At 25.7% G+C, this 13,835-nt stretch overlaps 1 protein-coding gene across 2 annotated transcripts in view; it reads left to right on the top strand.

Annotated features, from left to right (window-relative positions):
• Positions 1–2,068: 2,068 nt before the first annotated feature.
• Positions 2,069–13,835, top strand: part of LOC126902300 (protein phosphatase Slingshot) — a 47,132-nt gene continuing 35,365 nt past the window's right edge. Inside the window, exon 1 of one of the 2 annotated variants that reach the window (XM_050679413.1) lies at positions 2,069–2,317. In XM_050679413.1, coding sequence (XP_050535370.1) covers positions 2,261–2,317 — 57 coding nt within the window. In that variant the 5' untranslated portion in view covers positions 2,069–2,260. Of the gene's footprint in view, positions 2,318–4,933; positions 5,457–13,835 lie in introns of those variants that run through there. The other variant, XM_050679412.1, reaches the window with a different exon arrangement.

The following is a 13,835-nucleotide window of genomic DNA, read 5'->3' as shown; positions in this document are numbered from 1 at the left end:
AAATTTATTCCATTCATTATCACTTTGTTATTAGACTTAGCTTTTAATATAAGTAAATTATTTAACTTAACTATTATACATGTGCATATTTATTGTAATTAAAAGCTAATTGTTCAATGTATGCTCAATAAATTGGCTTTTTTTTTTAAACTAGAAATGTTTGTTTTTGTTAGTCAAGAGATTAAGTGTAAAAAATTATTAAATTATTGAAAAAGTAAAAAAATATTTATGAAGGCTTAATCAATTTTGATATAAACAAATAAAAAATAAATAAATTTTAATGTTTTTATTTATTAGATTAAAACTAATATTTTTAAGATTTTTTTTTTTATAAACTATTTAATTTAGTGAATTTTCAATGGCTAATATCCTTGTTTAATTGTAATATGTTTTGCAATAATGTTGTATTTTTTTGAAGACAATTATTTATTTCAATTAAAAAAAGTGTATAATTTTTTTTATGTTATGTGAATAAAAGAAATTAATAGTGTGATAGTAAACGCAATCAGATTAGTAAAGATGTTTAAAAAATTCATATTCAGGTATTTCAAACTATTTGTATATGTTCCTCTTATATTATCATAAATGTTTAATTAATTTGTGTAATGATTTAAAAATTCATTGTCGGGCAAATGGTCTTGTGATTTCTCATATACAGTAGAAAAAAAATCACTTAGTTTTTAATTTATAATTTTAAAAAAAATTTTAAATCATTGAAATATTCATACAAATATTTATTATTATAAAAATTGTATTTATAATTTGAAAAATAATTACATTTCAAACATTTTATCTATGAATAAAAGTTATATTTTTATTGTGATTTACAATGTAATGACAATAAAACAAGTTAAATAAAATTATTGTATTAATTTTTATTTAAAATATTTTAATTTTATTATCTATAGGAATATATCATTCTAATTACTAGAAAATTTTAATTATTCTGATTTGGAAGGTACAAATAATATAATTTAGCAAAAGCTATTATAATGTTACATTAAAATTAAATTATTATAATTTTAATATTATAGAATTATGATTCACTCAATAGGTGGTAGAAAGCAAAAAAAAGATAGTCCTTACATGAATTTATTTATAGATGAAAAAATATGCATATATGAAGTCAGTGGAGCATTCTAATGATTTTTGACTCACTTTATTAAAATAAATTTGGTGTATTAGTGAATTCATCAATTAAATCAAATATCAATTTTTTGGATTAAGAATAGATCTATTGAAATTTGATTAGGAATTAATTTATTCTTTTTTGATAATTATAAAATTAAAAACTTAATATTAAATGAAGGGGAGCGGTAAAAGTGCATTTAAGTAGTAAAAAGTAAAGCTCAAGTCATTTCTAGCAATAGGTTAGTTACATCTATGGTAGTGAGTAGAATAGTATTTTTGTAGAAATAATCTTTTAGAGAGTCAAGTGAACTAACACAATCTAAACAACACAATACTTTCAGAAAAATTAATTTTATGAGAACCTTAAATTTTTATTTAACTTTGACATGTTAGTATATCAGGTAATTTGTTTAATTTACTGACATATTAACATTAATTTGATTTAAATAATATTGTATTAATTACCTTTACTCCTTAAAATTCAGTATTATTGCAACTATTTAGACCAGTGGTCGGCAACCGGCGGCCCGCGGGCCGTATCCGGCCCGCGTGGCTATTGAATACGGCCCGCTTTAAATTCTAAATCGATTAATTTAATTGAATATCATTTTGTATAAATATAATTGAACGTTGCGTTTTTGGTACGGGTATTTTATATAAGTCATATTATTATTTTAAGTTTTAGATAGTATTTTTTTGCATAATAAATAATGTAATTATAAATTTTTTTTTTTTATCTGGCCCGCGAACTCTTTTTAATTTGTAAATGTGGCCCGAGAATTAAAAAAGGTTGCCGACCACTGATTTAGACAATATTAAATTACAAGGAGATTTATGAGGTATACCATGGTTAATGAAGTCTGTAGTTGCCATTTGTGTGGTACATGGGGCTTCTTTATTATACTGTTATCTTCTTTGTGTATTATTGGCTCATGTTTTCCTGATTACAAAATAGCTAACATGTTTATATTTGTTTTACGTATTACTAGTAATTTTGGTTGTTTAATTTCTGTGGAATTAATGAAAGAAATTTTTTTCTTTATTTTTGTGTCGACATATTTATTTGATTTTCATTGCCCTTTGTTTTCGGACACATTGTAGGGCAAAACGAAAACAGCGGCGGGCGTGCATGGCTTTGGCCGATGTACAGACGTCTCCGACCATTGGGACTTTGCCTCAGAACTCAGTAAGTGTTGTAGAAATTTAAAAAAGTTACAATTTAATTTTAAATATTCTGTAGTCCGACGATTTTCCTTAAATCTATTAAGCTATGAAAGTAAAATCAGTGTTGACTATTTATATTATATTAAGTAAACAGAAATGTTTAATTTATTAAATGGTACATCTTTTAGTTATAATAAATTCTTGTAATTACAATTGTTTTATGTAGTCTTGAATCATTATTATTTGTGTAATTTTATAGTTTCAACTATTGATTTTAGTGTCAGCATATTCTAATTTTTGATAAAAATCATACAGTTGTCATAAACAAATTTTTATTTTGTTTCAATTATTTTAATATTATTATACTTCCGTACATATATGATTTTAATCTCAAAGTATTTTTTTTATTTAAGTTATTTTTAATGTATGTTTTATTATAATAATCTCGGCATATTTTTTTATGTGCTGTTCTAGCGATTTATAATTTTATACTAATAAAATTATGGTTTTTGGAAAATATGATATAAGAGTTTTAATTTTATTATACGGTAAATTAATTCACCAAAAATAATTATTATTTCAGTTGGTTATAAAGTTAAAATATTTATATGGAAAATAATTTATGATATAAAAATTACTAACAAATATTGTTTTTAATTTCATATTCATTATTCTTTTATTACTTTTTTATTCTATTCATAAAATTGTAAACTATAATCTATCTTTAAACTTAAAAATATTGACATTCCATATATGATTAATAGACTTGTATATTCTTAATGATTAATTACATTTTTGTTTGTAATTTATATATACTAAAAAAAAATTACTAATAAAGTATTTGTTATTTTTTATATTAGATAATAGTAAAGTTATATATAATGCATAAAAAGTAAGTCAGTAATTAAAAACATTGATGTTTTGGTTCGTTGAATTTATTTCAATAACTAGGACAATTAATTTGTTTGTTTTTTTAATTAGTTTTCATTATTACTTAAAAGTTATATTATATGCAAAATTAATTTTTAATCATATCTTTTAATGAGCTATTCAAACAAATATTAATTAAATTATTAAAATAAATAAAAGTATTTCAAAATATATGAATAAAGATACTTCTAATAGTTTACTAGAATAATGTTTCTATTTGTTTAGCCTTTAAATAAATATAGGGAGAATTAATGAATTCAAAAAATTAAAACCACAAGTTGTTTTAATTTACTATTATTATAAACAAATTATTTTGTATAGAATAATTACTTGAATAATTTATCAATTTAAAAAAATTTAAGTAAACTGCTATAAATATTTATATTTTTCATAAATGAAATAAAGTTTCAGTAATTTAAGTTATTTAGAACTATAACATTTCAGTATTAAACAACAAATTGAATATTTACATTATTTATAGGGAAATAATGAGAGTAGGTAAATTTTATACTTGAAATTCACTTAGAGGGTTCTATTTTATTTGTAAAAATTGTAATCATGTTTTGCCCATCATTTGTTCAGAGATATTCATTACTTGGAATTTGACTAAGATACTGGGAAATTTGGTTGGGTATGTGCCTGAGAGTTAATATAAAATATAAAAAATTGATATCATATTTTATTTATACTACTTCTAAATTCTTGAACTTGCAATCAAATTTCAATAATTCATGTTAAAGTGATATATTTAATATATGTAACTATAGTAATTTTCATTACTTAATTATTTGTTCATGTGCAGCAGCTGTCAAATGATTTTGCAATGGGAACGGATCAAAAAATTAGTGATAAAAAATTTTGTGGTTGCTTTTTTATTAAATGTATTAACTATATCAGGATGTTAATGTGTATAATAATTTATATATATAAATGGCTCTCTTCTTATTAAGTTACTATATTATAAAATATAAAAATTATACAAAAATGTCATATACGGTATGTCAATGAAGGATTTATCCTCCTAATCCTTTTTTATTTGATCTCCACTACTTGTGATGTCATGTAGTCTAAAGTTTTTGTTGTAAATAACTAACAATTTTTTTAGTAAAATAAGAATTAAAGAAACTTAAAACTTAACAAAAAAATTTTAATCAATATATAAAAATTATACTTTGTGTTGTAATTCAAATATCTAAGTATATGAATACTTTATAATTAAATTACGATAATAGGAACACATTTTGTTCTTTTAACTTATAGTAATTTCTTCTTAGTTGTTAATTTAATTTAAAAAAAATGAGGAATTTAAAATAAATTTATATAAACAGAAATTTAGAAATTATTTATGTTAAATGTTGAGGTATTTTTTTTTTCAAATTTTCTTTTTAGTTACAGTGTCTAACTGAATTAAATAATCTATCTTCAAAATTTGAAACTAAAAAATTGTTCACTACCTCTCCAAAAAAAAACTGTATCTTCAACATGTAATAATTTTGTCTATTTTCAATCATTGTTTTTTTTCTTTAATATTAATAATTATCGTTTCACGAGTACCTAGAGAAGTATATTTTATCGTTTGTCAATGTTCAAGTGTGTAGAAATGTTGTGTTTAATGGAAATAATTTTTTCATTTAAAACTATCGATAGTTATATGAAAAAAGTATCGATTGTAGCGCTACTATCATACAGTGCTGTTGGTTTACTGACTCGTGTTCAGCTAGTCGTTCGTGTGACTTGTTGTCACGTTGTTCTGCTGTACATGTGTTAGTTTCTCGTTCCTGTGCGTGTTCGTGTGTTGCGAGATTTTAGACTTATTTTTTGTTTGCAATTTTAAATAATTTTGAGTATTAATAATAGCTGTGTAGTAGCATTGTAACTATGGTTCGAGTTAAAATTCGCCTACGCCTATAATAAAATCAGTTTTGCAGTAGAGTGAGTTTGGCGAGTTACGGTTAAATTATCTATATTTTTTAATAATGATGTTGTACGTGTTGCCACCACCGACAGCCGCTGGTCCACCGTCTCCATGGTCTACTATACTCTGTGACGATGAGCGTTCGTCTGTCGGTGAATCTAGTGGCCAGCAAGACACTGGCAAAGGCCGCTTGACGTACAAGCGAAATGCCAGTAATAACAGAAGGGTTAAAGCATGGTTAAATGCCGTACAAAAAAACAATCGCCCTCCACCCAGAAAACCGGTAGAACCAATTGGTAGTAGTACAGGACATGAGGTATTGTTGAAATATTTGTTCAGTTCTTTATACTGTTTCGTTATCATTTTCATAGGTTTAAAATAATATTATTAAAATTATGTTTGGTTGAGTTAAAAGTATACATTTTGCTAACTATTCAAATTTAATAAACAACTATTAGTTGGTGTATATATCGCATATAGACTAGTTATATGTTTTTTCACGATTTTCATTCTTAATGAGCCAATTAAGGTACAGAATTGAATGACCACAATTCATTTAGCGCCTTACAACTTCTAACGTCAGCTATTGTTTAAAATTTTTAATGATTTACCTCTGAACCTTTGCTAAGATAAAAAATATTTACATTAGAACGCTATATATATATATATGAAATCCATATTTTTCATGATCTTTTGATACATTTATTTGAAAATTTAAAAATGTCATTAACGTGATACACTTTAGGTGTTATGAAGTTGTTCATTTTAATATTAGAAGTAGCCTTAAAAGTAGAATTGGTTCGGTTGTTTTTTCTTACTTATGAAAGTAATTTAAGTCAAAATATTATGCCTATGTACATCTAAAAGTTATCATTAATCTTAGTACGGTAATAGTATTAAAACTCGTTAAATTGGTAAGGTTACCTATTTAAATATATCATTAAGTACTTGTTGTCATGAGACTAAATGTGTTTATAATTATCTGTTTATATCTCATTTAAATTTTATTGTATTAAATTAACATTATAAAAATGTTGAAGGTACTAATTATAGAAGCTCTAAATTTTCTAATAATAAAATTTATTATTTATCGACAATACTTACATGATCTCTTTATAAATTTCTAAATGTTAAATTGTTTTATTTAGACTTGCGGGTTTCCTTTTTATTTTGCCAAAAAAAATCTTGTTTTTATTAATAAATGTATGGGTCAATCGGCAATTGAATTTATGAAGCTTATGTGCCATTGTAATTGATTACTAAATGAAAACTAAAAGAGATGTTATTTGTATCGACTGATGACTAATTTTTATATCCAGACAAATGTTTTTTGGATTGTTATTATAAGTATGTTATGATTAGGAAGTGTGATTGTTGACTTCCTATTTTTGCTTGCAAGGTATAATTTGCTATGAGACATTTTGAATTTGTCGTACTTAGGATTTCACAATGTGATAAATCAAAATAATATCTTGTATACTGTCATGAAATCGGTGATATCATTAAATGTTTAAACTTTTAATGCATTATATGTTAAATCTGATAGACGTTGTAAGGTTCTGCTGAATTATTTTAAAATGTTTGTTTAATTACTTATTTTCCATGCACATCCAAACATATAAAACTTAATTTAAGTACAGTATTGCGTATGCATGAAATATCTAAATAAAACTACTAGTTGCAACAATTGCACCTATAGACCGTGTAACTAGGTCTATTTTAAAGTTAGTTTGCCTATAACCTGAGTCATATGCAAAATTTACTTTTAGTTATGTGTTGTTTTATGACAACGCACGTTTTAAAAATTATTTTTACATTGTACAACCAAGTTGTACAAGTCTTTTTGGTATGCGAAAAAGACGCTCGTGTGTTAATAAAGTATAATTCACATTTGTTATTAAGTTTAGAAGTAAAGTATCGCTGTATATATTTTAGCCAAATAGTTTATTTTATTTTTTCTTGGATAAAAGAAACCAAATGAAAACTAAAAGTATTGTCATAAATAGAAAAATATACTGCTTTTGTAAAAGTCATGAACACTTCTAGCTGCGTAATACTTCAAGATAGATTGAATGAATACTAATATCAGTATAGCATTCAAGGTCTTCTTATATTAATAAATTTGTTTGTGATTTATTTAAGTTTGTATAGCTTAATTGAGTACTGTAGAGACTTAGAACTTTGAAAATTTTATCATTTAAAAACTAGTATTTTACTATACAAAAATTGAACATTTATAATGTACCAATAAATTAATTGGATTTAAACGCTGAATTGGGTAAATAATAAAACATAACCTCAACCTATTTATTTAAATGTTTTATGTTAGATACTTCATTTTTTATTCAATTACTGATAGATTTCATTAAAAAATTATTCGAGTTATTTTTTTTACAATATGAAAAAAATCGAAAAAATTATTTGTTCTGTTAGCAAAAAAAAAAAAAAAAAAAAATACCAGATGGTTGTTAGAATAATTTTGTAATTGTAAATATTTTTCGTGTAGCTATTTTGAAGATTTTTCGAATTATATTATAATTAATATTATGCAATTTCTTAAAAATATCTTGAGTAGCTAATTAACTCGTTTATCTTAAAATATTTTTGTAATGCCACTATGTTTACGTTAAATATTATACTAGTAATATTGTAATTATTTGTATTGTATTGACCTTCATGTACGCAGTCGGTCAATCCTTCATTGCCAATTTGCGGATTCAAGAAAAACTTGTGTTATTTTATAATTTGGAAGTTTTGTTTGTGATGTAAATTATCTAATTTCGTACAAGTGATGTAATAAGTTATAACTGATAGATTAGGATGTTATTTGTAAATTATTTTCGTGTTATCTTGATATTGCTTGGAGAAAGCGATTCTCTGTATAATTTCATATAGTTGTTTTAAAACACTTATATAAGTAATTCAGGATTAATATATTATTACTATAATAACACCTAGGTTATAATTTATTTCTAATTTAATAGTTTCATCCATAAAACATTATATTTTTTTATAATGGTTTAACTTTTCGTAAACTTTTCATACGAATTAATGTAATAACATTTTTTGTATTTTTAATGATATGTCTTCTGACCATTCAGACTACGTGGATTATTGATAATTTATAAAATGATTCAGACTTAATGAGTTGTATAGTTTGATTTTTCTAAATACAAAAAAAAATTATTTTAATAATCGTATAAATCATAACTTATAATTGTTTTCTTCAAGGGTCTATTAAAAAAAATTATTTTTTTGTTTAACATTGCTTTATTTTTACGTTTAACGCTAAAAGAGGTCAAAACATGATTTACTGGCATAAACAGTTTAAAGGGCAAGTGACTACTTTTTCTAATCATTTAAAAATAATTAATTTTTGTTTTAATTAAAATTGTTTAAATTATAGGTAGTATTTTGTATAACGATATTTTACGTTTATTGGTATCACATATATTTGTTTTTCTCTTTTTAATTACGTTTTGACAACATTTTTCGTTTTAAGTGTTTGTTTGACTTAATAATTATATCAATTTTATAGTCGTAAAAAAACTTCAACTAGCCAATTTTATCCATTTATGTATAAACTATAATAATTACAGCACCAGTTTTATAATTATCTCCAACTAGTTCAAATAATATTTTAAGCCAATTTGTAAACAACTGTTTTACATTTAGTTCCAAACATATTTCTCGAGTGTTCAAAATTGATTTCCAAATATTATTAGGCGTACGAGTATGATAATTGTGTATTAAAAACTGGGTTTTGTGTCTATGACCTTAGCACTACTGTTCTCTGTACCGAAACCTCTACTATTTGAGTAGCCATTAGATGACCTGTAGTTGGCCACCAGAACGTTAGCATCATATAAAAGTAAATTTTTAAATCTGTATCATGTTTATATCATGTAAGGTTTAGAACACGAATTGCTCAATTGTTTTGAGTAATTCATTTTGATCTTCTTGGGTGATAAAGTATTGGATAAATAATCTGAGTTACTTAAGCTCGGTTCGTTAAACTTTGTATATGTATTTTTTATTATTTATGTAGGACAACATTACAGTTTTAATAATAATCGACTGATTTTGTTTAAATGAAAAAAAAAAAAACTCTAATTAATAGGGCATAAACGTCCTAATTAATTCAAGATTTTTTTTGAACTAACATAGGCGTTATAATTTAGCGAAAATGTGTTGATAGTTAATATATTTCATTATTGTTCGTTTTATTTTTTATACTGTTGCTATCGTGCATATTTTGTTGTGCATCGTTTCTGATGTAATGTATTACATATATGTTTTGGATTTGCTCACAATATATATATTATTATATACGCAAATGCATAACTCCAAGTTTCTATAAAAGGATAAATTTATGGATATTATAATGTTTTATCAATGTGATTGCTCAATATTTATTTACTTTAAATGAATTGATTTATTTCAATTTCAGTTTTATTACACATTGTATTCGAATCACGCATTATGTGTTACAAAATGCTTAATGTTATTTTTCTTTCAAATATACTCTTTTCATAAGAAATTTGATTAAGAGTTTATAGGTAATCGTTTTTTTTTTTTTTTTTTTTTTTAAATATCTGCTTACAATTTTTTGTTATGCCATCAGTATTTTGTAAGAGATCAGTTATACAAAAGACAAGAGCTCAATGTAAGTATATCTTTGTTGGAAGGATATATGAAATACGGTAATCTTGTATATTCGTTAACGCTTATAGGATATTGATTATTTAAAATCTAACAAATTGGAAATTTTTTTTTATTCGTAGTATATAATATACGTAGTATTTTCGTATTTCTGTAGTTCAGCGTTATTACTCGAATAAGCCAACTAAACGTTTTTCTGCGTGATAAGATGTTATTTCTTTGAAAACAGACGGCGCAGTGTGTCATCTATTTAATGTCATAATTGTCCTAAAAAAAAAAAACAAACAGAGACTTGTAAATTTTTCACGACTTTTTTTACTTTTATATCTTTAATTATACGCGTGTTCAACGCTCTAAATGACTAATGTTAAAATATTACATCGGAGGATGACTCAAGATTTAAATGTGAAAACCTATTAAACTTTACTTGCCAAGTTATTATGCATTTAAAAAAATAATTTTTTATTCTGACAAAATATATTAAAAGTTTTCTAACTGGTTTCCGTCGAAAAGTAGGAAATCGTGCACAAGTCCGGACCCCAGTCACGGTACGCTACGAGTATTTCAGGACGACGTCTCTTTTATAGTTTCACTTAATAATAAATATGACGAAGACGACCGGCGTTGAAAATATAATAAACCTACATTTTAAATTGATTATTTTGGTCCGATATTACCTTGAATGGGCTACTTGTAGATAACGCTCGCTTGTAGGGATATACTGTCAGAGGTTATTGGCCTCGGGTGACAAGCGTGCAATAAATACTCGGTAGGGTAGAGTCCGTCTGACCATTGTGTGACGTTTTACCGCAAAATTTTTTAACGGAAAATCGTCTACATGAATATTTAAATATATGTGCAGTGTATGTAGACCAGCATGTGTTGTGTAAAATACACGTCTGGAATAATAAACGCCAAGCAAAATATAATTGGTTATTATCCAGGTCGCCTCTACGCTGCAGTACAGTATAATTAATATACGGCTCGTTCAAAAATTGTATGGTGTTTATTGAAGTCTATGTAAACTTACTTAGTCAATATCATCTTGTAAAATGATATAAATTTATTCATTTTGATGCGACTGAATAGTTTCGTTTTTCTTCGTGACCTCATTTTTCATTTCTATTGTCTATTTTATAAACATATTGACTCGTCGAAAAGTTTTATTCATGAAAGTGCTTAAATGTCTTATAATTAAATAAATTTCAACACTGCTAACTCGTAAATAATTAAAGAGATTATTTTTAAAAATTATCTTCACTAGTGTGTAATTTTACTAGTCAAATTAACACTTATTTTACCGATTCTAATCATTATTATTATTGTACCCGTATCTTATGGAAATCCGGTTCTTACTTTTCGTCATGTTGTATGCTAAAACTAGACAATATCCTTGACCTATGTTATTTCTATGTTTATCGTACTCGGATGTTTTTGAGGCCTCCCATAGAAAGTGTTTTCTTTTAAACTATACTATTAAAATGGTCCATTAATAGCATCGCTATTAAAGTCAACATTACTTTTGGTTGACTCAAAAGTAATATTGTCTTATCGTGTGTCGATAGTTATTTGTTCAGTTAATGTATTTTAAATAATTTATTTTGTGTTCTTGAAATTTCCAATGTAAACTTGGTATATTCTGTAGTTATTTAATAAATAAGTTTGGAGATACAAGTTAGGAGTTAACGTTTCTGTATAATTTATTATAAATAATTATTTTCAGCAAACATTATGCATAAATATCTACTTCTTCGGTAGTCGGCTATTATTCATTTAATTGCATTTCTAGTTGAAATGCGTATGACTAGTGTTTGATTAATGGTTCTTTCGAAAAGCGTTGAAAAATATCAAATAGTAATCTAATGTATACCGGCGCTCCAACTGTTTTAGTCAACTAAAAAGTAGGAAATCAAAATAATAACGTCTTGGGAGCGTTGGTCTTTGTCGCCGTTTTTTTCTATTTCTCTCTTGTTGTTGTTCCGAGCTGAACGAAATCCTTGTCCGATCATCGTATTAGCAACGCACGGTTTTACAAAAAAAACAAAAAGTTCTTCCACTCACGTCTTCAAGACAGAAAGCTGATTAGAACGTTGCAAGGTGTGCAGGAGGCGGTCAGCATCCGCATTATATCCGCGAGCCGGTCTTGGTTACAGAACTGTTTGTTGTTATTGTAAACCATCGACCCACATCTCCTCCCGTTATTTATTCTTCATTACTACCGTTGTTTTGTTATTTTAATCACACTATGCGTGTTGCCGGATGAGTCCGGTCGTGGTTAATCGATAATCTATATAATTTAATTACGCTCGAATAACGTGTCGTGTAATTACTAACAATTACAAATTTGTCAAACTGCACAGGATACGCTTTGTAGTCTCATATTCATTTTCTGCGCCACTGAGATTTATAGGTTCAGATGATTTTGCTGAATTAAAACGGATTCGTACTTATGGGTTGTAAAATTGCACTATTATCTCATGTATACGACAGCAGTGCTACTCGAATCGAATTTTCGGATAATGATTTCTCAAGTGGTTAAGCCATTTTATTTGATGTATAATATTTAACCTCAGAAGGTACGAGATCCGGTTATTATTTGCGATGGCATTGAGTAGTTTAAAATTAAAAATTGCATATTTACATCAATATTATTTAAAATTATAACTTACAGTTCCAATTAAGAAAATAATCCGATCTCGCTTTAATGTGATTATCGTGCAAGATCAAGAGGCCTTTAAAAATAATGAATTTTAATATAAATTGATACTTTTTTTTTTTTTACATAAAACATTTTTGTATGAAATTCCATTTTAGTTATACAACAGACTTAATTTTGAGTCAATAAAAACTTTGAATTTTTTACAAAAATCATATTACTGGTTAAAACAGATGTAAACGATAGTTGTTACTATCGCGACGGAAAAGTGTCCGCGATAATCGCCATCGATATTTTTATACTTTCGCCGCTACGACCGCACGTCTCTAATGATATTGCCATTTTAAGACATGTCGCTGCCGCCTTGAGTCTTTTTTTGTCTACACTTCAATGTTCTGCTATTGAACATATTTAGTAAGACGGTACGTCCAGGTGTGTGCAGTAATATTCCATTAATTATATTATAATTAATAAATTTTAATCAAGTTCATTTGTGAATAAGCTCAAGCTACTTGTTTGTATTTTCGACGATACATAAAAATGTTATTTAAATGTATAAATACTTTTAAAAGATCAATCAATGTGTATGCTTAATACATTCATGTGAATATTTTTATTTTATTATTATTTTCAATTTTTATGTGTATAAATTTATTATAGAAATATTACTGTAATATTTAATTATCGTTTTTGAAAATCGATGGCCTTTTGAAACCCACAAGTTGTGTAACTGGTTTTTACAATTATAATATAACCTATTAGCTGTATAATATGTACTTATCATATAAATAGTGTGTAGTTTATCCCGTGTTAACTTAGATTTTGTTGAATATCATTAATAGATTTTTTGTTTTGCTTAGCCAAACTGTAAAAATCACTGAATAACTGCATTTCTAGCATTTTCGAACCTCTAGTTGATCGACAATAAATATATAATTATAAGTTATAACTCTGTCGCTATTGTACGAATACTTTATGTATTGCAAATAGTGTGCAGTCAATTACCGATTTGTTCTATTATTATAACGCAATTTTTTTTAGTGTTTCACTTTACATGCGTTAACCGTTTTCTGATAATACAGTGTGCATTTCTCGACAGTAAGAATTCGACGTGGAACAAAACCTTTAGTGTTGTTTACAGTACATAGATTTACAGTAACATTTTTTGTTAAAATAATCATTACCGTATATATATAGACCGCATGCGTGCGTTTCGAATGATGTTAAATTAATGAATGTTGCAAATATTGCAAAATATTAAAGAATATAATTACGTTTTTTTTTATTTGGTCAGCTGATTTATAGTTCTATATGTTCAATTGATAATATAATGAATAATAATTACTATTTAAAAGGACGATTACAATACAATATTAT

The sequence above is a fragment of the Daktulosphaira vitifoliae genome, unplaced genomic scaffold, assembly GCF_025091365.1.
Source record: "Daktulosphaira vitifoliae isolate Bord-2020 unplaced genomic scaffold, ASM2509136v1 Scaffold_3, whole genome shotgun sequence".
NCBI classification, from domain to species: Eukaryota; Metazoa; Arthropoda; class Insecta; order Hemiptera; family Phylloxeridae; genus Daktulosphaira; species Daktulosphaira vitifoliae.
Note: the sequence above shows the minus strand (reverse complement) of the source record. Positions and strands in the feature narration are given on the sequence as shown.